Source organism: Tamandua tetradactyla, chromosome 2 (assembly GCF_023851605.1).
Source record: "Tamandua tetradactyla isolate mTamTet1 chromosome 2, mTamTet1.pri, whole genome shotgun sequence".
NCBI classification, from domain to species: Eukaryota; Metazoa; Chordata; class Mammalia; order Pilosa; family Myrmecophagidae; genus Tamandua; species Tamandua tetradactyla.
In genome coordinates, this window is record NC_135328.1 from 57,217,053 (window position 1) to 57,241,781 (window position 24,729).

The 24,729-nt window shown below is 34.7% G+C and overlaps 1 protein-coding gene across 1 annotated transcript in view; it reads right to left on the bottom strand.

Moving 5' to 3' along the window:
- The window catches only part of DCAF10 (DDB1 and CUL4 associated factor 10), a 58,871-nt gene that overhangs the window by 13,080 nt on the left and 21,062 nt on the right, over positions 1-24,729 (bottom strand). Inside the window, exons 3-6 of the mRNA XM_077147656.1 lie at positions 21,414-21,611; positions 12,370-12,572; positions 3,382-3,495; positions 536-681 (exon numbers count right to left, since the gene is read on the bottom strand). Of these exons, the coding sequence (XP_077003771.1) occupies positions 536-681; positions 3,382-3,495; positions 12,370-12,572; positions 21,414-21,611 (661 nt within the window). The remainder of the gene's footprint in view (positions 1-535; positions 682-3,381; positions 3,496-12,369; positions 12,573-21,413; positions 21,612-24,729) is intronic.

Here is a 24,729-nt window from a genome sequence, read left to right on the forward strand (position 1 = left end):
CCTAATCAGTTTAGCCCCTTCCTTTCCCAGAATTCTCCTGACTTTTTTTTTTCTTTTTTGCATGGGCTGGGTGCAGGAATCGAACCCAGGACTCTAGCATGGCAGGAGAGAATTCTGCCACTGAGCCACTGTTGTACCACCATCAGCTGACTTTTAACAATAGAAAGTTATACTCAATTTGCTTAGTAAAATCTCATAATCCAACCACTTTAGTTGAAATATCTCAGTCCTATTTTTACTAAATAAGGGTAAGATGAAGGAGGCAAGAACTAAGAAGCTGGGCATAATACGATGGATGATGACCTTTAAAGTATTTCCCAGCTTGCCTTACCTAGGAAAGCAGAGAGGAAGAAGAATGTGCAAAGGATAAAGATACCATGAAGCAATAGGAGACAAAATTGGGAGAGTCAAGAGGCAAGATGGCTGACAGCATGCCCTTGTGGGCAGTGATCAGTCCAGTGTTCAACCTAAGGTCTACACACATGGCAATGACAATTTCTCCAACCAGCTGAAGATGTAACTCTGCTGCTCATACCTCCTGATCATCAGTGTTGCTTGAGCACCGAAGAAGAGTGGCCCAGCCTTTTGGATGTAGCTGTAAAGATGTAATGCAGTTCCCTCGGTCTCTCTCACCAGGAACTTCAGGGGTTAAGACTTCAAGACTATTTCGTGGTGAAACTCCTGAGATAAAAAGAAAATGAGATCTGTATTATTAAAGGACCAAGACAGTTCATGAAAGCTTTGATTTCTGGTACCCACCTCCCATGCCTTCATTCTTTAGTCTGTCACTTATGCTAGTACATGTAAAAGAATATAATACTCCTCAATGTATGGATTTTGAGTGTCTTTGAGAGTGGGGGTATGGGGAGAAGGTATTACTAGAACTAAAGAATCCATGGTTTCTGGAGCAGGAAATCACCAGTGACCTAAGGCTAAGGCATGAAAGCTGACTAGGGGTCCTTTTGATTTGGGCCTAAAAGCTCTTTACATAAGATCCAATGCTATTTGACATAAAAGGAATCTAGAAAAGTAAAGGAAGACATTTCTCATCTCAGAGGACATGGTGCTTTCCAGTTCAGGGAAGGAAATACTTGAAAGTCATGAGAACTGCCTTTACATAAATGAAAGGCTATTATGTGTGCAAGGCCACTAAGGATAGGACTATAAACAAAAAAATAGGCCTGTAATTTTGGAGGTGAGGAAGGACCCCTCACATAAGAGGTATGTCAAAACAAGGGACTATTTCATTCTACATCGTCCCCAATGAAAATGATTGCTGTAGGAAGCCACTGCTCCTAATGGGAGTTATGTCATATCCCTCACGTGTATGGAGAACTTCTTCACAGACATTCAAAGAAAGCAGCTTAGAAATTTAATATCAAGAGAAATATTTCCACACTTTGCCTGTGAAAGGAGTTATTTTGAAGGTAATGCGCTCCCCCTCTGTCATACTCTTTATGTTACTTTTTGGGCAGATATATTTTCTTTTTAAAGATTCCCTTTAGATTACTGCAACATTGATAGAAATTTGTGAACTCTAAATTACACTGTTACAACTCAAACTATGCCTAAATAACAATTTTACATGTGGTTGAACTTTAACAATTTTAGAGAGAAAAAAAAAACCCTATTCCAAGAATTAATTTTGAAAATATACAACAAAAGCAGAAAAGAAACCCATTCTGAACATAAATAGCTAAGCAGTGGTTTTCAAGCTGTGGTTCCCTGAAAATTCCTTAGGATCTGGCAAAAGTGGGGAATGAGGCAGGAATGGAGATGGGTAGGGAAGACTGGGGTCAAAAGCCTTCTCAGTTTGACTTGAACCAAGGCAGCTCCACTTTTATTTGCATTACAATCCTAAGATTCCATAGCTGAATTCATATCAAAAATAGAGTTTAATGTTGAAATGAGTTTCTGCTCTATACAGTTATTATATCTGTCAAAGGATGGTGCTAATATACTCTGACACTGGAAGACCCTGGATTTCCAACATTCAGAGCAACTTTATGGTTTATAACCACACCTACTCCCAGCCTTCTTCCTCTCTTTCCACCCCTCTGATTTTATTTTTCTCTCTGCCCAGGCTCCCCACACATCATCTCTTTCTCTATTCCCAACTCTCTATAACGTGAAACTGCTGAATATTTGTTTTTGTGTTTATCACTGGTCAATAACAAGCAAGCATGTTAACTATTCTTTTCTTCTTAAATTAAGTTACTTTTTCTTGTGGATGGCTTAATCAATCACTAAAGATTTTTAAAATTCTGCCACTGAGCCACCATCACACCAACCCGCTAAAGATTATTCACAATGATTACTAGGAGCCCTTATTGTTTCCCATGGCCAAAATAGAAGGTGAAGAACAGGGAGGACCTATGAAAGAAGTTTCTGCTTACAAATCAAAGGAGAAATGTTACACCTCTAAGCATAAATCTTTAAATTCAAGGGAAGAAGCTTTTAACTTAAAAGTGAAATATCAGTTTTCAGCATACAAAGGAAAGCAGACAGGCCACACACTAAGAAAGGCTCCCAAACTATTCTACTGGCATAAGTAGTTATTCAAGACAATCAATATGCATTCACTGAACACCCACCAGATGATGCCACCTTGAGAAAACACAAATTAGAAGTCTAAGGTATAGTCCTTGCCTTAACTATCAAGGTAGAAGACTTGTCTATCTCCAAAAGGTAATCCTAAACAAAAACCCCACAAAAACATCTTGCCATCAATACTCCACAAAGAAGAGGACAAACAACAAATGCTATAAGAGTTTATGAATGGATTAATTATGAAGAGGGAAGGTGGGTGGAATTTGCATAGGTAGAAAGTATTTTAAATAGGAGGTGGGAGGGATATATTGGGCAGCTACTTCTACCAGAGTGACAGTGGGGGTGGGAAACTGGCAAAAGCAGAGAGGGCCCAGATTTGAAACTCACTTTATCCCACAACCCCTCTGAGGACTGTCTGACATTACAAAGATAAGGAAATGCCAGTGTAAAAAGCCTACAGGGCTAGCATCCAGTAACTTTCACACGTATCTGATAAATTCATCCTATTTAATTTACTCAGAACTTTCAAATGTGTAATTTCATTTAATTTTTACAACTTAGATAGGAATCTACATTTCCCAACTACTTAGAGGAGACCAAAGTAAGTCTAGAAAATAAAACCAACAAAAATGTATTTAGATATTCAACCCAAGAGACTCTGAATAGGTTTTGAAAATGATGATTGAGGGGCAAAGAATGGCCTCATCTCTACTAGCTTTTATTTTTGTGGATTAAAACCAAATAAAAAAATAATTTATACAATAAAACTATTAAAAGAAAAAATAGAAAGAAAAGAAAGTTACAGGATTATAAAAACCAACTTTAACCTACCTTCTCTTTGAGAGGCTCGTGACATATGTTTCTCGGTAGATGAATTGGAATCACTATGATGACAAGGTGAACCAGAAACTCTAGGACCAGAGGAACTGGACGAAGTGGTCAGATCTGAAAAACACAAAAAGTTCTGACATAAACCTAGCATAACTCTGAAAGTGACTTAATTTTTCAATTACCTATTTGAATCATACTTTTGAAATTTACCTGAAACATGATAAAGTTTATTAAAATTTATCTGAAACATGGTTAAGTTCATGTCTACATAAAACTGACCTATAAGGATACCTCTTTGATGTGTTCTAAGGCCTAGACCCTTACTAAAATCTTTTATACTAAATATTTAAGTGAAATAAAAATGAAATGAACACGCATCTTTGGTTCTCATCATTTTTGTCCTGAAATGGAAATAAGAGATTGAATGAAAATGAAAATTGATGTTTCAATAGGGTTCAAACAAAGGCCCATAACTGGAACTATATGAATAGATTCTTCTTAAAGCATATCAAAAAATTCTAACATCATTCTTGAAATTATGTGAATACTATCTATGAAATAGAACACAAAGCTTTATACTGAAATCTGTGGAAAAATAAAATAAATATCAAATAATTGAGTTTGATATATTATTCCAAATAGCAATCTCTATTTCATCACACTTTTTCAATGGTCCCACACATCTGTGGGTATTTTTTTAACACAATTTCATTCACATACCATACAATCCATCCAAAGCGTATGATTAGTGGCTCTCAGTATAATCAAGAGCTTGCTTACATTACCACAATCAATTTTAGAATATTTTCATAGTTCTCTAAAGAAAAACTCCATGCCTTTTATCCCCACCTTCACCCCCATTATTGACACAGCTTCGGTATGGTATCTTTGTTATATCTGATGGAGGAAGATTAAAATATTACTGTTAACTATAGTCCTTAGTTTGCCGTAGGTGCATTTTTTCCCCCAATATACCATGCTATTAATAATACTCTGTAGTTGTACATACATTTGTTTTAATTCATGGAAGAACATTCTTGTACTTTTATTAATCACCTTCATTATCCACAACAGAGTTCACTATATTATACAGTCTCTCATTTTATCCTCTAGCATTCCCCCTAGTGATCCTAAACTTCCCCCATCAACCACAATTACACACATGATGCACCACTGTTATTTATAGCAACAATGTGCTACTATCACCTCTATCCAATTCCAAGTATTTACAATCAACCTTATTAAAAAATTTTGTGCAAATTAAGCAATAGCTCTGTGAGTAATTCTTATTATCTATTTTTTTGTGACTGATGTTATTTAGCTTCAGAATTACCCACAGAAGACAGAAACCTTTTTTGTTTGTTCTTTTTGAGTCAAAAAACGTCTAACTAGACCTTTTAAATCACTATTTCTTACTAATCTAAAATGATAATTATCAGTGGTTAACCTAAAAAAAAAAGGCAATTCTGAATTTAAAAGAACTGAACTCACATATGTATGAAATCACTTGCTTGCAATTAAGTCAATAAAACTAAAATTTCTACTTTTAGTTTTGAAATTGGGCAAAAGCAGTAAACTGATGCCTGTACATTCCCAAAAGAATCATCTAAGAATGGCCCTCTTGCCTAAGTAGCAGTCACATTTAGTCTGGAGCTGTAGTTGTTATTTCTAGGTTTTGAGAGGCTGTAATATATATGTATAACCTGGTATTTCCCTGGAACTTTGAGTAACTTAAGATTCAGAGTAGGAGTTCTGCAGGTCTGAAAGGCAGCATTGTTAAAGAAACTGAAAAAGAGATCAGGCTTCAATTAGAAATAAGAATGAAGCCAATCAGGTTGGCACTAAGGTAAATCAGAACACAGAGGTAAGGAGGACATTATCTGTATTTTAGAACTTTACCTATTGTATGAGATGAAAGGAAGAGGTTTATTTTGTCCAAATCCTAAATTTTCTGTAGCACATAATGTAACTCAACCTGTCTGACTAGCTCATTTAAACAACACATGGAACCCAGAATGGGAATAAGGGCTTGTAATTCTGTATAACTTAATGTAATGCCTAGATACATTCCAGAGTATGTTGAGTTGATAATTTCAAAGTATTGGCAAAGCCCCTTGAGGGATGGGAGAAAAAAATACTGAACTTTACCACCAGGAAAACCCCTGACATTGTCTCAAACATTAGGAACTCCGAAGTCAACAGGCCAAGCCTATATTGAGGCTTAGTCCTGTGAAGCTTATTTATATAAAAGAGAAGATAAGCCTACCTATAGTTATGCCTAAGAGATAGTTCCAGAGGATCTCTTTTTTTTTGGAGGGGGGAGGGGATATGGGGCATGGAAAGGCACTGGGAATCGAACCTGGGTCTCTGGCATGGCAGGTGAGAACTGTGCCACTGAACCACCATTGCCTGCCCCAGAGGACCTCTTTTGTTGCTCAGATGTGGCCTCTCTCTCTCTAAGCCCAACTCTGCAAGTAAAATCATTACCCTCCCCCCCTTCATGGGACATGATATCCAGGGGTGAAAGTCTCTCTGGCAATGTGGGATATGACTCCCAGGGATGAATCTGGCCCTGGCCCTGTGGGATCAATAATGCCTTCCTGAACATAAGGGGGGAAAGAATTGTAATAAAAGAAGGTATCAGTGTCTGAGAGAGTTCAAAATAGAGTTGAGAGGCTATTCTGGAAGCTACTGTCACGTAAGCTTCAGCTAGATATTGCTATTTACCATGGTTTGCCAACCCCCAACCAAAACCATTCCTGCCAACCTAAGAACTCTAGCACCTAGGGCTCGCTCTGAGATTCTACAAAGGTTCCATGCACTATAATTACTTTCCAGAAACCTACAATCTCCCGATGGGTTCCTAGGCCAGATAAGTTCTGAAATCCAGAGGGGCCAGCCTCTGTAGAACATCAACTAGTTCCATCCCCATATCCCATATTATTTTTTCACCTATTACTTGTTTATTTTTTATGCATATTTTTCCATTTTCTTTTTTAATTAATTTATTTTTTATTTATGATACATAACCACATAAACACAAACATTCTTATCATATGATCATTCCATTCTTGTTATATAATCACTATATAACACTCACACTATCATCACATAGTTGTATATTCATCATCATGATCATTTCTTAGAAAATCTGCATCAATTCAGAAAAAGCAATAAAAAGAAAACAGAAAAAAATTCATACATACCATCCCTCTCCCCTTCACCAATCACCAGCATTTCAATCCACTAAATTTATTTTACTATTTGTTCCCCCTATTATTTATTTTTAATCCATATGTTTTACTTGTCTATTGATAAAGTAGACAAAAGGAGCATCAGACACAACACACCCACACAGTCACACTGCGACAGCCATATCCTCATACAATTATCTTCAAGAAACATGGCCACCGGAGCACAGTTTCATGTTTTCAGGCAGTTCCCTCCAGCCTCTCCATTACACCTTAACTAAACAGGTGATATCCACTTAATGCATAAGAATAACCTCCAGGATAACCTCTCGACTCTGTTTGGAATCTCTTGTCTACCTTATTGACAGACAAGCCATTGATACTTTATTTTGTCTCATTTCGCTCTTCCCCCTTTTGGTCGAGAAGATTTTCTCAATCCCTTGATGCTGAGTTCCAGCTCATTCTAGGATTTCTGCCCCACGGTGCCAGGAAGGTCCACACCCCTGGGAGTCATGTCCCATGTAGAGAGAGGGAGGGCAGTGAGTTTGCTTGCTGTGTCGGCCGAGAGAGACAGGCCACATCTGAGCAACAGAAGAGGTTCTCTTGGGGGTGACTCTTAGGCCTAATTTTAAATAGGCTTAGCCTATCCTTTGCGGGATTGTTTCATATGAACAAACACCAAGATTGGAGGCTCGGCCTATTGCTTTGGCTGTCCCCACTGCCTATGAGAATATCAAGAATTCTCCACTTGGGGAAGTTGAATTTCCCCCTTTCTTACCGTTCCTCCTAGGGGACTCTGCAAATACTTCCCTATTCACTGTTTAAATCACTCTGGGATTTATCGGGGCATCACTCTGGACAAATCTACAACCTCTCATGCCCTATGCAAAGTTCCACGTACTATGGTGTTCAATTAAGCTGTCTACATAAGTTATATTAGGAAATTATTTTTTATGCACATTTTTTACTTATCTGTCCACATGGTAGATAAAAGGAGCACAGACACAAGGTTTTAACAAACACACAGTCACGTTGCAAAAGCTATATCATTATACAATCATCTTCAAGAAACATGGCTACTGGAACACAGCTCTACATTTTCAGGCACTTCCCTCTAGCCACTCTAATGCACCATAAACTAAAAAGGGATATCTATATAATGTAAGAATAACCTCCAGGATAACCTCTCAACTCTGTTTGAAATCTCTCAGCCACAGACACTATATTGTCTCATATCTGTCTTCCCCCTTTCAGTCAACAAGTTTTTCTCAACCCCTTGATGCTGAGTCCCAGCTCATTCTAGGATTTCTGTCCCACGTTGCCAAAGAAGTTTACGCCCCTGGGAGTCATGCCCCACACAGAGAGGGGAAGGGTAGTGAGTTCATTTGCTGTGCTGGCTGAGAGGAAGGCCAAATCTGAGCAACAGAAGAGGTTCTCTGGGGGTGACTCTTAGGCCTAATTTTAAGTAGGCTTAGCTTATCCATTGCGGGGATAAGTTTCATAGTAACAAACCCAACTCTCCCATATTATTGACAGCATTTTCCAACATGAAAAAGTTAGAATGGGCATAGTCCAAACACCCCTAAAAATTGGGAGAAAGATCGAAGGAGAAGGTAGAGTGATAACAAAAAAGATAGGATTTAATAAATGAGTATGACTGCTGAATCATTATATTGATATTTATTCTAGTCTTCAGTGTCTTGGAGCAGCTAGAAAAAAATACCTAAAATTGTGGAACTATAACCTATACTAAACTCTGAAATCTGTTTTATAACTAATAGTTGTAGTGTGCTTTGAAATTTACTGCTTTTTTGTATATATGTTATTTTTCACAATAAAAAAAAGAAGGGCCCTGTTGCACATAGGAGAAAGGCTGTTATTCCAACCATTTGAAGCTGCCTTTTAATAGCAATTTATGAACATTTTTGTTGATAAGTCTTTTTGTTCTGGGTTCTTGTTCATAAGCTCAATAGTTCAAATGATGGATATGCTACCAGACCAGCCCTCTTTATCCCAAAGGTAGATGACATATAGTTACTTTATCATATAATGTAGATAAAATATAGTACCTAAGTTCTAGGCTGAGTCACAAGTTCATGTAAGTCTAATGTAACCAGCAACAAAAGAGAGAAGGATTTAGCAAGAAGATGGTTAGTGGGTCATGAAGTAAAATGGCACAAGTTACCTGTGTCTGGATATCGGAAGTCTAGGATACAAGACAGACTTAAAGCTACAACTCTATACTGACCATAATTTAAAAGCTCTGCTGGATTCTAGGAGGACTTAAATACAACTTCGGGCTATCACTAATTTTTGAGGTAGTGATGATTTCAAAAGTACTGATGAAAGATTCTCTGGTTAGCAGAGAACTAAAAAAATATATTATTAGAGTTGGCAGTTCTTTTCCTAGCCCATTGTGATACAGATGCATGAATGTAGGAGATACATACAGATCATTATACTGTGGAAAATAGCTAACAGTGAAAATTTGAAATCTTAACATTTTTTTTTTTTTTTTTTTTTTTTTTAAAGGAAAGACAGAGAGAAGGAAGGAAGGATAGAAGGAAGGAAGGAAGGAAGAAAGGGAAACATCTTTAAACATTTTCTTGTTTTATTGTATTTTGTTTCTTTGTTTTTGTTACATGGGCTGGGGCCGGGAATCGAACCGAGGTCCTCCGGCATAGCAGGCAAGCACTTTGCCCGCTGAGCCACCGCGGCCCGCCCTAAAATCTTAACATTTTAAAAATGCCTTTTGATTTTCTTCCCTCTTCTTGCTACCATTTCAGAATGAAAATATATAATGTCCCTATGTCTGAGATTCTTTAGAAACTGCTTATTTAAAAAATATATATTTTTATTATAAACAACGAACAGACATACAACCATTCTTGACATGCAAACATTCTTAACTTACAAACATTCTTGACATGGTTACAATCAATGGCTCACAGTATCATCATAGTTGTGTATTCATCACCATGATCATTTTTTTGATCATGTGCACTCGAGCAAAAGAAAAAAAAGCACTCATATGTGGCTTACCCCTTACCACTCCCTTTGACCACTAGTATTTCAATTACTCAATTTATTTTAACCTTTGTTCCCCCTATTGTTTATTTTTTATCCATATTTTTTACTCATCTGCCATACTATAGATAAAAGGAGCATCAGACACAAGGTTTTCACACACAGTTACACTGCGAAAGCTTTATCTTTATACAATAATCTTCAAAAACATGGCTACAGGAACAGAGCTGTACAGTTTCAGGCACTTAACCTCTAGCCACTCTAACACACCTTAAACTAAAAAGGAGATATCTATATAATGCGTAAGAATAACCTCCAGGATAACCTCTTGACTCTGTTTGAAATCTCTCAGCCACTGACACTTTGTCTCATTTCTCTCTTCCCCCTTTTGGTTGAGAAGGTTTTCTCAGTCCCTTGATGCTGAGTCCCAGTTCATTCTAGAATTTCTGTCCCACATTGCCAGGGAAGTTTACGCCCCTGGAAGTCATGTCCCATGTAGAGAGGGGGAGAGCAGTGAGTTAGCTTGCCATGTTGGCTGAGAGAGAGAGGCCACATTTGAACAACAAAAGAGGTTCTCTAGGGGTGATGCTTAGGTCTAATTTTAAGTAGGCTTAGTCTATCCTTTGTGGGGATAAGTTTCATGAGAACAAACCTCAAGATTGAGGGCTCAGCCTATTGATTTGGTTGTCCTCACTGCTCATAAGAGTATCAGGAATTCTCCAAATGGGGAAGTTGAATTGTCCCCCTTTCTCCCCATTCCCCCAAGGGGACTTTGCAAACACTTCTTTATTCACTGTTCAAATCACTCTGGGATTTATTAGGGTATCACACTAACCTGGACAAACCTACAAAATCTCATGCCCTATTCAAAGTTCCATGAACTTATGATGTTCAATTAAACTGTCCATATAAGTTAAATTACAAAATGCACTAGTCAAAATAAAAATTTTGTACCAAATAAACATTTCTTGCTTTCAAGTTTTAAAATATGAATGATCATCTATTTTCAGCATGCTGCAATAACGATATTCCTTTGTTCTTCTCCATGCAAAAACATTTTTAAATTTGTGTATTTAGTCACTATCACTGTACACTCTAGGCATTCCTAGATTATACCATCTCAGTCTTTATCATCTATCTTTCCTTCTGGTTTCATATGTGCCCCCAGCCATCCTCCCTCTATCATTCTCACATTCAGCTTCATTCAATGTACTTACATTACTGTGCCACAATTAGGTATTATTGTGCTATCCATTTCTGAATTTTTACAATCAGTCCTGTTGCACAATCTGTATCCCTTCAGCTCTAATTACCCAATCTCTACCCTATTTCTATCTCCTGATGGTCTCTGTTCTTAGCTGAAATTCTCCAAGTTCATTCACTAACGTTAGTTCATATCAGTGAGACCACACAGTATTTGTCCTCCTTTTGTTTCTGACTAATCTTACTCAGCATAATGTTTTCAAGGTTTATCCACACTGTTACATGCTTCATGACTTTATTCTGTCTTACAGCTGCGTAATATTCCATTGTATGTATATACTACAACTTGTTTAGCCACTCAGAGTTTTTTAGTTCTTGTTTTCTTGTTTCTTGCCTTGCCTATATAGAGCCTTTTTTTTTTTCTTTTAGGAAGGTCCACTTAAATATTATAGACTCCAGTCAGATTTTCCCAGACAAGACTGGCCTCCTTTCAGGAGGAAAGAGTCACCTGCATCAGTTTTCCCTGATGATGAGAACCACCAGGTTGACAGACTTTACTATGAAGCCCCTAGACTCTGTGCTTCTCCTGTCCTGCTTAGTACGTGGTGCTGGTCTGCCTGTGGTTTCCCACCAGTATAATGTGATGTGGTACCTTTAACTTCAGCAGACTCTCCCTGCTGGGGGCGTGGTTGAGACAGAGGAGGGGTTGTAGGCTGGCTTTAATTGCTTCAGTTTTCCAGTCCCTGGGGTCTGAATTCCTTGGGAGAGGGATTCCACCTGATCTGGGCCCCACCCCTCTCCTGGGGAAGGCACAGCCTTCAGAGAATTAATTCCTTTCACCTGACCAGCCTCTTTTTCTCTCAGACAAGCTTAATTCTGCCCTGGCCTGGGGCAACTGGAGCCTGAGAAGCTTTGCAGTTCTATATAATGAGCAGTTAAGCAGTAGAAACAAAACAAAAAATATCCTTTTCAGAGCAGGACCCCCACAAGAGCTTAAGTTGGTACACTGCTCTATGTATCTCCAGGTTCTATGTGCCACCCCTCCACCCCCTTTTTAGGGTCCAGCCCTTTTCAAGTATTTTGTTGCTGTCTGATCCAAAAACTTGGTTGTTTTTTTTTTCAATCAGCCTTGCCCCCTCTGTGCGGGGCAAAAACTCCTAGTACTTTTAGCTCTTATTCGAGGTTTATCTGGGCTGGGGCCTATTTTCAGTAGTTAGAATGTGTTCATTAATTCCAGAATTGGAGCTTGGTTGAGCTCAGCCCCTGCTGCTAGTAAAGTTTCTTTCCTTTCCCCTTTGGGAAAGTATATCCCCAGCCTGTGGGGGAGGGATGCTAGCCTCTGCAGCTTGCAGGACTTTACGGGGTGGGACCGCAGCTGGTCCAGCTTGTCCAGACTGGGATACGCTCTGTGTCCAGTCAGTCACTGATGTGGCCCCAGCAGTTGTTCTGTATTGTTCCTGGCTATTTACTAGCTGCTCTGGAGGACAAACTAAATTCAACACCTCACTAAGCTGCCATCTTGGAACCAACGAAACTGTTTATTTTTAATCAAAAAAGGAAAGCTTACCTGAATTTGATGTAGTTCTTCTTGCTCTCAAAATGGGATAGCTGCCTACTTCTAAAGATTTGGTTAAGTCAAGATCATGCAAAATCAAGAGATATCCAGAGGAAGTTGAAATCAACATTTTGGAACAGTCTGGTGTTAATCTCATTCGCATGAGAAAACGTGTGTGAAAGAATTTCTTATGTGGACATCCATCTTCTGTACACCTATGGAAGAAATCAAACCACAAAAACTAATAATCATAAATATAATGGTTTAGCAACAATCACTTATTTTATATTTTTATCCCTCAAACTAGAACTTATAGTCAATATATATTTAGATTTACACAAATGATTACCAATTTTTCTCATCATTCCTTCTTTCATCTCTGACCTTCATTGTTTTTCTTACTAAAGTACATCCCCAGAATTTTTTTAAGAAAGATGCTGTTGAAGTAAAACCTCTCACTTTATATTGGTCTGAAATGTTTTTACTTCACACTTTTGGGGTAACGGTTTCATATAACTTTAGGCTGATAGTTATTGCCTTCTTCATACTAAACATAATATTCCACTGAGTTCTTGTTTCCACCATTGCTATTTGTAAGTCTACTTTAACTATTAATTTGGATAATTATTCTTCCCCCTTTTGCTGTTTTAAGATTTTCTCTTTGTTTTGGGGGTGCAGCAGTTTCACTCTATGTGTAAGTTTGGATTTCTTTTTATTTTTACTGGGGTTCATTTGACTTTCTAAATCTTAAGATTCATGTTAATCATATATTCTGGAAAATTCTCAGCCATTATTCCAATATTATTTCTTATCCATTTTCTCTGTTCTCAAATTTTAAAGTTCTAAGTAGATATTTGAGACATTCACATTTGACCCTCATCTCATAACTGCCCTTTCAATGTTTTATATTTCCCCATCTCCATATTTTACATTCTGGGTAATTTTCAATATCTATCTTCCACTGTATTTTTTTTTTTTTTAGTTGTGTCTAACCTGCTATTTGACCTGTCCTATGTTTTCAAAATTTCCATAGTTGTGTTTTTACTTTGTTAAAGTTTTATTTGGTTCTTTTTCAAATATGCCTGGTCTTTTTGATAGATATAATAATTCCTTGCTGTTTTTCCCCCCCTTTTTTTTGTTAATTACTTTTAAAATTGTTAACCATATCATATCTAAAGAAAAACACATAAATAAAACATATATAGAGTTTAAAGGAAAAAGAACACTTATTACCCATCACCAGAATATCAGTACTTTAGAAGTGCCTTATATTTCTCTCCTCTATTGCATCCTATTCTTGCTTCAGGTAATGTCTTCTCTTATACTCCCAAAGATATTGATGTTAGTTGTTTTTTTCTTAATGTTTTCTTTTCTCTAATATACTCGATGCTGCTTCCAAATAATTTTCCCATTTTCCTGGGTCTCTGATTTGAAGTTTCTTTCAAATGTCTGATTATCTTTGGTTGTCTGCTTATGATTGAGAGTTGGGAACTATAAAGCTGACTGGGAACTCTACTGCATGGGTTTTCTGAGTGGGTCCCTTTCTGAGGAGCTCCTAATATCAGCTTTTTTGAAATATCAACTGAAAAAAAGGCTGAGAATCTTTGTATTCAATATTCAGTATGCATATAGTCACTTAACCACACCCCACCCCCAGATTTTGGTAAGGTACCAAAACCTTCAACTGTACCCTGCATCCTTTAATACACAGATTTTCTATTTTACCCTCTTTATAGAATAAGATTCAAACTTCTGCTGAGGTAGGATAACGTCAATCACCTAGCAGACTGGATAAAGGGAGATATAAATTCTTAATATTTTTCACTTGATTCCTTACTTTAGCTACTCCTTCTACTATACAGGTAACCAGGGTTGCCAATTCCTATGGTTTTTGCGAATTCTGTGTAAATTATTCTAAATTCTTTACTTTTCCCCACTGCTAACTAAGGATTCATCTTTCTTGGACTTGCTAAGTCAATTGCCACTCATCTACATGCTTTCCAGCTTCTAAAATTGTCATTTCTTCCTCTCCTGATTCCCCAACTTTATGAGTTTATACCCTTTACTTAAAAATTCCCTTATTATAATTTTAGAGGAGTCTTCTCATCTATAGACTTTAGGTAGGTCTTTTACAATGACTTAAATGAGTTTTAACAATTTTGTCCATCTAGGTTATACTTATCTTCTGTTCAAATTTTTCCTATGTACTAGATAAAGTTTTTAGCTATTAAAAATGATATATTTAAAACTGTTTTTATTTAATTACCTGTTGTGATATATGGAAACTACTTATTTTTATATTTTGGTTTTTTACTTAACAATTTTGGTTACTTCTAATTAATTCAGATAATCTTTCTGAAGAATTATGAGAATTTTCTATATAGACCACGGTTTGGGAAACTATGGCCTGTAGGCCAAATCTGGCCCCCTGCCTGGTTTTATAAATAAAGTTTTGTTGGAACACAACCACACCCATTCATTTTTGAATTGTCTGTTGTTGCTCAGAGACTATGGCACATAAAAGCCTAAAATATTTATTTTCTGGCCCTTTACAGAAATAGTTTGTCAATCCCTGATATAAACAATCATATCATCCGTGATTGATGTTTATTTCCTTTCCAATCCTTAGATACTTTATTATTCTTCCTGCTATTGTACTAACTAAGACCCCCACCTTTTCCCCTCCCTCCTCTCCAAGAACTGGTGAACAGTAGTAGTTATAGGAGGCATGTTCTCCTTCCTTCATTTTATAGAGAAAACTTCTAAAGTTTCATCACTTAAAAATGTGCTGTGTATTTTTAATGCATACTTTTAAGAGTTTTCTTCTATTTATAATTAATCAAATTTGTTTTTTAACAACTTTTTTTGAAGTATAATTTATAAACCATAAAATTCACCCATTTTAAGTATATAATTAAATGGCTTTTAGTAAATTTCAGAGTTGTGCAATCATCAACACAATCCAATTTTAGAACATTTTCATCACCCTAAAAGATCTCTCATGCTCTTTAGTAGTTAGTTATTCCCTGCTCCCACCCCCAACCCCAGGTTACCACTAATTTACTTTTTGTGTCTATACATCTGCCCTTTTCTGGACAGTTCATATAAATGGAATCATAAAATAAGGGTCTTTTCTATTTGGTTTCTTTCACTTAGCATAATGTTTTTGAGGCCCATCCACATTGTTAGCATATGTCAGTACTTTGTTCCTTTTATTGCCAAATAGTTTTCTACTGTATAGATATACCACATTTTATTTATCCATTCAGCAGTTGATGGACACTGGATTGGTTCCATTTTGGGGGTTATTGTAAATAATGTTATTTTAAACAATCATCTACAAATCTTTGTGTAGATGTAAGTCTTCATTTCTCTTGGGTAGATACCTAGGAGTAGAATTGCTGGGTCATATGGTAACTCTATGTTTAATATTTTATTATTACAAAGCTTTTAAAAAGTGGCTGCATCATTTTACATTCCCACTATCCATATGAGGGTTTCAGTTTCTCCACATTCTAGCCAATATTTATTGTCTACCTTTTTTTATTAAAGTCATCCTAGTGGGAATGAAATGGTGTCTTTTTTTTTTTTTTTTATATGCTGTATTGTGAGGGTCACATTTCATCCTTTTTCCATGTAACTATCCCATTATTGCTGCATCATTTGTTGAATTTTTTTGGGGGGGGGTGCGGAGGGGAATGCATGGGCTGAGAATTGAATCCGGGTCTCCCACATAGCAGGCAAGAATTCTACCACCAAACTACCCTTGCACCCCACCCCCTCCTTGTGGTTTTGATTTGCATTCTAATTTGCATTTCCATAATGACTAATGGTGTTGAACACCTTTCATGTCTTTATTGGTCATTTCTGTATCCTTTTTGATGAAATGTCTCCTCAAATTTTTTGCCCATTTTTATATATTCTGGATTCAAGTGCTTTATCAGATACGCTTATAAATATTTTCCTCATGTATGTAGTTTTTTGGTTCAATTTAATAAGTGTCTTTTGAGACACTAAAGTTTTTAATATTAATTTCATTCAATTTGTCAATTTTTATTTTATCATTTGTGCTTTAGGCGTTATAGCTAAAGAAATTGTTCCCAATGCCAAGGTCACGAAACTTGACTTCAATGTTTTCTTCTAAAAGTTATATAGTTTTAGTTTACAGTGAGGTCAAAATCCATTTAGAGTTGTTTTTTGCATACAGTGTGAGAAAAAGGTTTGAAGTCTTCTTTTTGCAAGTGGCTTTCCAATTGTCCAAGCACCATTTGGTGAAAAACTATCCTTTCCCCCACTGAATTGCCTTGGTACTATTGTCAAAAATCAGCTGAGCATAAATGTTAAGGTATTATTTCTGGATCCTCAATTCTGCTCCATTGATTTATATGTGCACCCTTATGCCAGTCCACACTATCTTGATTATTATGGCTTTGTATTAAATTTTTAAACTGGGGAGTTGGGGGGGGGTGAGAATCCTCCAAATTTCTTCTTTTTCAAGACTGTTTTGCAATTCTGGATCCTTTGCATGTCCATATAAATTTTAGAATCAGCTTGACAACTTCTATAAAAATTTAAAAAAAAAAAACAGCTTGAATCTTTACTGTGTTGAATCTATAGACTAATTTGCAGAGAATTACCATCTTTATAATACTGAGTCTTCAAATCCATGAACATGGAATGTATCTCCATTTATTTACATCTTCTTTCATTCCTTTCAGAAACATTTTATAGTTTTTAGTGTACAAATCATATAATACTTTTGCTAAATTTATCTCCAGGTATTTTATTCTTTTTGCTGCTATTGTGAATGAAATTGCTTTCTTAATTCTTTTTTTGGGGGGGGATTTTTCATTGCTAATATATAAAAACAGTTGATTTTTGTATATTAATCTTGTATCTTGTGACCTTGCTGAACCTGTTTATTATAGTTTTTTGTGGATTTCTTAAGGTCTTCTATATACTGGGTCATGTCTTCTGGGAATAAAGATAGCTTTACTCCTTCCTTTTTGATGTTGACATCTTTTACTTCTTTTTCTTGCCTGATTGTACTTTCAGTACAATGTTATACTTCCAGTACAATGTTAAAATAGATATGACAAGAGTGGACATCCTTTGTTCTCAATCTTAAGGGGAATGTATCCGTTCTTTCAACATTAAGTATGATTTTAGCTGTAGGTTTTTCATAGATGCCTTTTAACAGGCTGAGGAAGTTCTCTTCTACTCTGTTTTACCATGATTAGGTGCTAGATTTTGTCAAATTACTGAGATGTACATGTAGGTTTTGTACTTAATTAGTATAATGTATTATATTAACTGATTTGGGGATGTTAAATCAATATTATATTCCCAGGATGAATTATACTTGGTCATGACATATACTCCTTCACGTATGTTATATTCAGTTTGCTAATATTTTGTTGAGAAATTTTGTATCCATGTTCTTAAGGAATGTTCTATAGTCTTCTCTTCTTACAATGTCTTTGTCTGATATCAGTATCAGGGTAATAAGAGTCTCTCAGAATGAGTTGGGAAAATGTTCTTTCCTTCTATTTTCTGGAAGAGTTTGGGAGGGATTGGTATTATCTATTCTGTTAATGTTTGGTAGATTTCACAGTGAAGCCATCTGGGCCTGGGCTTTTCACTGTGGGAAGAGTTTTAAATTACCAATGTAATTTCTTTACTTGCAACAGATCTGTAAGTCTATAGATTTTCTATTTATTCTTTAGTCAGTTTCAGTAATTTATGTCTCTTTAGGAATCTGTTTATCTTTGTTGTCTTATATATTGGGATAAAGTTGTTCATAGTATTACTTTATAATACTGTACTTCTGTATGGTTGATAATGATGTCCCCTCTTTTGTTTCCTTCTAATTATGTCTAAATGTTAAGTATTATTCAAAAAATATTATTCAATGCTTTTTATCACTTGATTAAAATAATCATATAGATTTATTCATTTAATCTGTTAATATGATAAAGTATATTAGATTTTCAATTGATAAACCATCTTTTCCTTCCTGATTAACCCAACACGGTTATGAGATTTTGATTAATATTACATGATTCAATTTTCTAATATTTTATTTAGAATATCTGCATTTATAATCATATTATAGATTGGCCTTTCATTTTTTCCATCCTAATAGTAAATAGTCATTTTTCCGTCCTATTCCTTGTTGAGTGTTGGTATCAAGAACATATTAGCTTCATACATGTGGGTAAGAATTCTTTCTTTTTCTAGAATCTAAATAGTTTAATAAAATGTTCTGTTTCTTACAGTATTTTGTAGAAGTTACCTATGAAACTGACAGGCCTGCTTTTTTATTAGTAGATAGGTTTTAATCTATTTTTTCCATTATTTTACTGGTTATGCTAAGAGTACTCCTAAGAATATTTAAATAATTGGACTGTATGAGCACTGGCCAATTAGAACACATGTGGGTGGCAATTCTGGAGGAAAGTACAAGAGTAACCCTACTGTGTAAAATGAACTTTATCTCCTGGGCCATGAGGAGATCTTGAGGGAAACACTGGCTATTTAACAATTAGTATGGAAGATGTTCAGTATTTAATAACCACTTCAGCTGAACCAGTGCATATTATTAAATATTAGCCCTGGTAATAGGTCTACTTCAGGTTTTCTATTTCTTCCTTGGTCAGTTTTGCTTAGGTGTGCTTTTTGAGTAAATGGTCAAGTACATCAAAATTTTCAATTTTCAGGTATATTCACATAAAACTGGTCTTTTTACTCTATACCCTGTATTTTTATGTCTCCTTTTTCATTGTTAATATTACTTTTTTGTGTTTTCTCTCTTTTTCTCTTGATGACTCTTACCAGAGAACTACTTACTCAACTAGCTTTTTCAAATAGGCTTTTAAAAAAAATCTTCATTATTGTATTTTTTTCAATTTAATTAATGTTTGCTTTTATCTCTATCATTTCCATGCATCTAATTTCATCAGGTTTATTACTCTTTTGTTCCTTTTCCAGGTTCTTGATTAAGATACTTAGTTCATCAATTTTCAACCTATCTTCAAATTTCTCTACGATTTCTTTTATTTTTTAAATTATTATTTTTTTATTAGACAGGTTGTGGGTTTACAAACAATATGATTATTTATTTGATCTATGAATTGTTTAGAAAGTGAGTTTTAAATCTCCAAACATGGGACTTTTTAGTTCTTGTATTAACTAAATTATACTGTGGTCAGGAAAAATGTCTATATAATAACAATTCTTCACCACTTCTTGAGACTTACCTTCTGGCCCAGTACATGGCCAATTTTTACTTTATATTCTAAGTTTATGTCAGAGAATATAATCATCATTTGTTGGGGGTGATTATGCCAAATATGCTAAATAAGCCAAATTTATCAAGCTTATTAATCACATTAAAATCTTCAATAGTCTTACTAATTTTCTGTCTATTTTATCTATTAGTAAATGAGACAATAGTGTTAATATCTTCCACTGAGATGAGGACTTCTCACTTTTTTCTTATAATTTTGTTCACTTTTGCTTTTCCTGGTTTGAAGCTATGTTTTTAGGTATATACAAGATAGAAATTCTTTTATGTTCTTGTGAAATTAACCTTTTATAGTTGTAACTTTTTTTCAAATCACTAATAATGCATTTTGCCTTAAATCTATTTATTTGCTATTCATATACATATAACTGCTTTATTTTGGCTTGAATTTGCCTGTTATGTTTTTCATCCTTTTACTTCTATGTATGTTTTAGGTGTGTCACTTATGAAGAATGTCTAGTTTTGCTTTGTTTTTTTAATCCAATCTAACACTGTCTATCTTTAAGCTGGCAGTTTAGTCCATATTCATTTATTATGATTACTGATACTGGGTTGATATTTAAGACTATATGTCTACCATATTTTTGTGTTTCCTAATTAGCAGGGCTATTTTTTTTCAATGATTCCTTTTTTCTCCTTCTCTGCTTCTGTTGGACTGATTATGTTTCATTAGCTTAATAACCTTCTACTAATTTGAAGTTATTTATAATTCCTAGTATAATTTTAACTTCTAAATGAAAAAAAATACATTTATCTCTAAATTTTAACAGGTATGCTTTTTATAGTCTAAAAGTAATCAATCATTCTCTATACTTCTCTCAAATATGCATAGTTAGAAATCTTTAACTAAGAACATCCCCTCTTTTTACATATGGCATCTAAAATAATATTTTAGAACTGACCAGGTATGTTATCATATTATTGTTTCACCACAGCTAAAAATAGGTATATTTTAATTATTTCTCAAACTCATCTCTTTAATCACTTTCTCTATAAGTGAGACATTTTATTTACAAGGAGACATTTTATTGAAATGTGTCTAATGGAGCCATTATTGGCACTTTAGGTAGGACAACTGGTTCATTATACAAACTGCCTGTGCATTATAAAATGCTTAGAAATTCCAGTCCCTGCCCACTAAGTGACAGTAGAATTTCTCTTCTCTCCTCTTCCCATCGTGACAATCAAATTGTCCCAAACATTACTTCCAAACATCCCTTGGAATCAGTACCACCCAATTGAGAACTACTCTTCTAATGCATGAAAACAAAGCACAAAAAGTTACAAAATAAATAGAACTGATGGATCAAAGAGTGAAAACATTTCAGTTCCACAAAGGAAATAAAAATATGTTTTGTTTTATTCTTTAAATCTAGGAAACCAATTTTATAAACAAATTGTTATGATTAACCGTACTGCTTGATCTTCTTTCCACATAATTTTCCCTAATTTTTAAAATCAGCAATATATAACTAAGTTCAAGTAACAAAAGATGGAATCACTCTTTGTTTTTCCCAAAGCCAATTTCTTTCACCTAAAGAAATATAATGCACAGTTATATATATAATGATACTGTGAACCAATGATTGTAAAATTTGGATGATTATATGGTATGTGAATATATAATATATCTCAATAAAGTTGCATTAAAAAAAGAAATATGAAAGTCAGGACAGAATACTGAATTTGTTTACCACCGTTAAAACAATTTTTGTGTTCATAATCCTAACATGGTCTCCTATTCACAAACCTGTTAGTGTCCCAAATAATGACATTTCCATCAAATCCTGATGTTACTAAGAGTCTTGTATTAGTATCATATTCGATGTTCTTCACCCAGCTAGTGTGACCATGTAAAGTGCATACTTTAGTGTTCAATTTTCTCAGATCCCACAGTGCTATTGTAGTGTCATCAGAGCACGTAGCGAACAGCCGATTATCAAGAAATCTACAAAAGGAGAAAAGAAAAACTGGTTCATTTAATCTCTTATTAAAGAAAATTTAATTTGAGAAACAGTCTCTATATTGCCTAATCAAGAAAGAAAAAAAATGCAATACAAACTGATGTATATACCTGGTAATTCTGATATAAATCAATATTAAGCAAAATTCACATAATCAGAGGGCACTATGATTTAATGAGGGTCAAGCTGCCATTTAATCTATTTGCTTTATGTTACTGATTTTTACTTGGAATTGGAAACAGGACTGGGTGTGTGGAGAAGTGCTAGAAGGAAAGAAAAGAGCTTTAGAATCTATACAGGAACATAAATGGTCAGGGAAATTTAATTGGCAACAGAGGAGATTATGAAGATGTAAATGCTACGGGAAACAAGCTACGTGTAAAGGGTTCAAAATTATTAGAAATATTGACTTTGCTACAAGTAAAAACTCTTTCTATTTAGAACATATTTACATACAAAAATTACTATTCAAATTGCTTTCTATTAATTCAAGAGCATTCCCCAAACAATCTCACTTAGCAACATTTTTTTAGGATCGCCAAGATTATGGAATGGACTTAATTTAAATACTGTATTATTCAGACTTTTTAGTGTTTTACACTAATCTCTCAACCTTTAATACTAATATATTTTATACAAATACTTAAAAAACAATAAACCTACCATTCACATTCTGTCTAATTCAATATTAGGATGTTTTCTCTAACATATGTTGTTATATGTTACTTTTTAATCTCTTGCAAAAATATGAATTCTGGAGCCTCTTCTAAGAAAAAATACATTTCTTTCCATCAGATATCACCCTCAAAATCTGCAAACACTATAATGACCTTCCTGAAATTTATCATGGTTTTAAAATTCCAGCTTTTAGTACAGTCTGTTTCTGCTACCTGAAATGTCCTTCCCCTTTCCTTTGAGCTAGTTAACGCTTTCTTTTTAAAAATATTCCACTCAGATGTCCTCTCCTCCAGGAAGCCTCAGATCCAGCCTGAGGTAGATCTACCAATTCTCAAAGCTCTCAAAACACTCAATACTTTGATTATAACACAACATTAAATGTGTAAAGAACAACTTTACAAGCTATTAACTCTTGAAGGCAGGATAAATCTGTCTTTCTAGTTCATAGTTAGAACTGCAGTCCTCAACACAGTGCCTGGCACAAAATACACACTAAAAATGTATATTAAATTAATGAATGAAATGGGAGTTCACTGTCTAGTGGAGAAGACATTATAAATAATTATACAAAATACTTGTGTGGGATAAGCAAAAAAAAAGAGGGTGATTAGGTAAGACTTCATGGTGATGTCATTTGAACTGACTTTAAAAGATGAGCAGAAAGGTACTATACTAATGCAAAATGTTAATAATAGGGGAAACTGTGGGGGCAGGGGAGGGTAGTAAGGGAATTCTGTACTTTCAGCTTGGTTACTCTGTAAACTTTCAACTGCTCTAACAATAATTAAAAAAAAAAAAGATGAACAGGACCTCTCTAAATGCCAAGGGTTACACAAGGGTACAAGGGCATGTAAGGACATGGTGTATTCTTAGAAGCAGCAGCAGTTAGGAGAACTTTTTTATGGGTGGGAAGGTAGAGACAATTAGGGAGAATATCCTGGATTTATTCTACAATGGTTCCCAATAATTAGTTTGTAATTATAAAATGCATTTCCATTGAAAATTTCTTAAAAATGGAAAAAATCCACCACCAAAAATAATCTGTTATTAATATTTAGCCTAATTTCTGTATTTAAATCTATTATCTCATAAATATTTTGCCATGTCATTAAAGATTTATAAACTCTACCTTAAAGATCCATAAAATAACTTTTAATGCCTGAATAGTATTCACTGTTGGATGAACCATACATCCATACAAGTTTTTGTATTTTAAACTGATATGCGATTTTCTTTTTTTTAATTTTTTTTTTCTTTTTAACTTTTCTTATTTAACTGGCATGTAGTTGTTGGGCATTGAAATTGCTCCCAATTCTTTGCTATTATTAAAAAATACTAGGATGAGCATCCTTACAGCTAAACATTGATCATATCCCTATTATTGGTCTATGTACATTCCTAGAGCAATGTATTAGTAAGTAAAAACGAAAGGCTTTTGATACATATAGTCAAATTGTCCTCCGAAAGTATTTATCAATGTTTAGTTCTATCAGCAGTTCTCATTTCTTGAAATCCTTGCCACCAGATTTTTTTTAAACTTCTGCAAAATTTTGGGGGGAAAAATCATGTTTTAAGGTTGAAACTTTTATTTTTCGTAAAGCTGACCTTCTCCATATTTATTAGCAGATTATATTTCTTTTGTGAAATTCATTTCCTTTGCAAACTTTTCAATTACTGTATTGTTTTTTATTACTGAGTTGCTAAGATATCTTTATATATTAAGGATAATATACCTCAGTGTTTCAAAAACAGTATGTTGCACATATTTCCCTCTTATATTTCTATCTTTCAATGTGGTTTATGTTTTTTTAGTATATCAAAATTTAAATTCTTATATTGTGAAATCCATTTTTCCTTTATAGATTTGTCTTTACTGATGAGGTTTTTTTAACTGAAAATATTTTATTGACTTCCACACCTGACAGGTATTACAAGACTGAATAAAATACATGGCAAAAGGTTACTAGAAATTCAGTCTAACTTTTAAAATAAGTTCATCATCATCATAAAAGCATCTTCATACTTCCGAAATATTTTTAAAAGTTGAGAAGGGATCAGACTTCGACTAGAGATATGATAGAAACTGATGTGGACAGGATTAAGGTAGATTATTATATATAAATGCATAGCTATGGTATTTTATTTAGTGTACAGAAAATACTAAATGTACATATGGATTTAAAATCCCAGTCGGATTATACTATCTAGGCCACAGCCGTCCACCTGAAAGCTTTTAAGCATCAGAGTGTTATGATTAGATAAGATCTAAGAGACGGCTAGGCTCTCAAATGCTATTTTTCTTTTTTTTTTTAATTAGAGAAGTTGTGAATTTATAGAAAAAATCACGCATAAAATATAGGAGTCCCATACACCATCTGTGCTGGTTTGAAAGCATGTATGTCCCCTAGAAAAGCCATGTTTTAA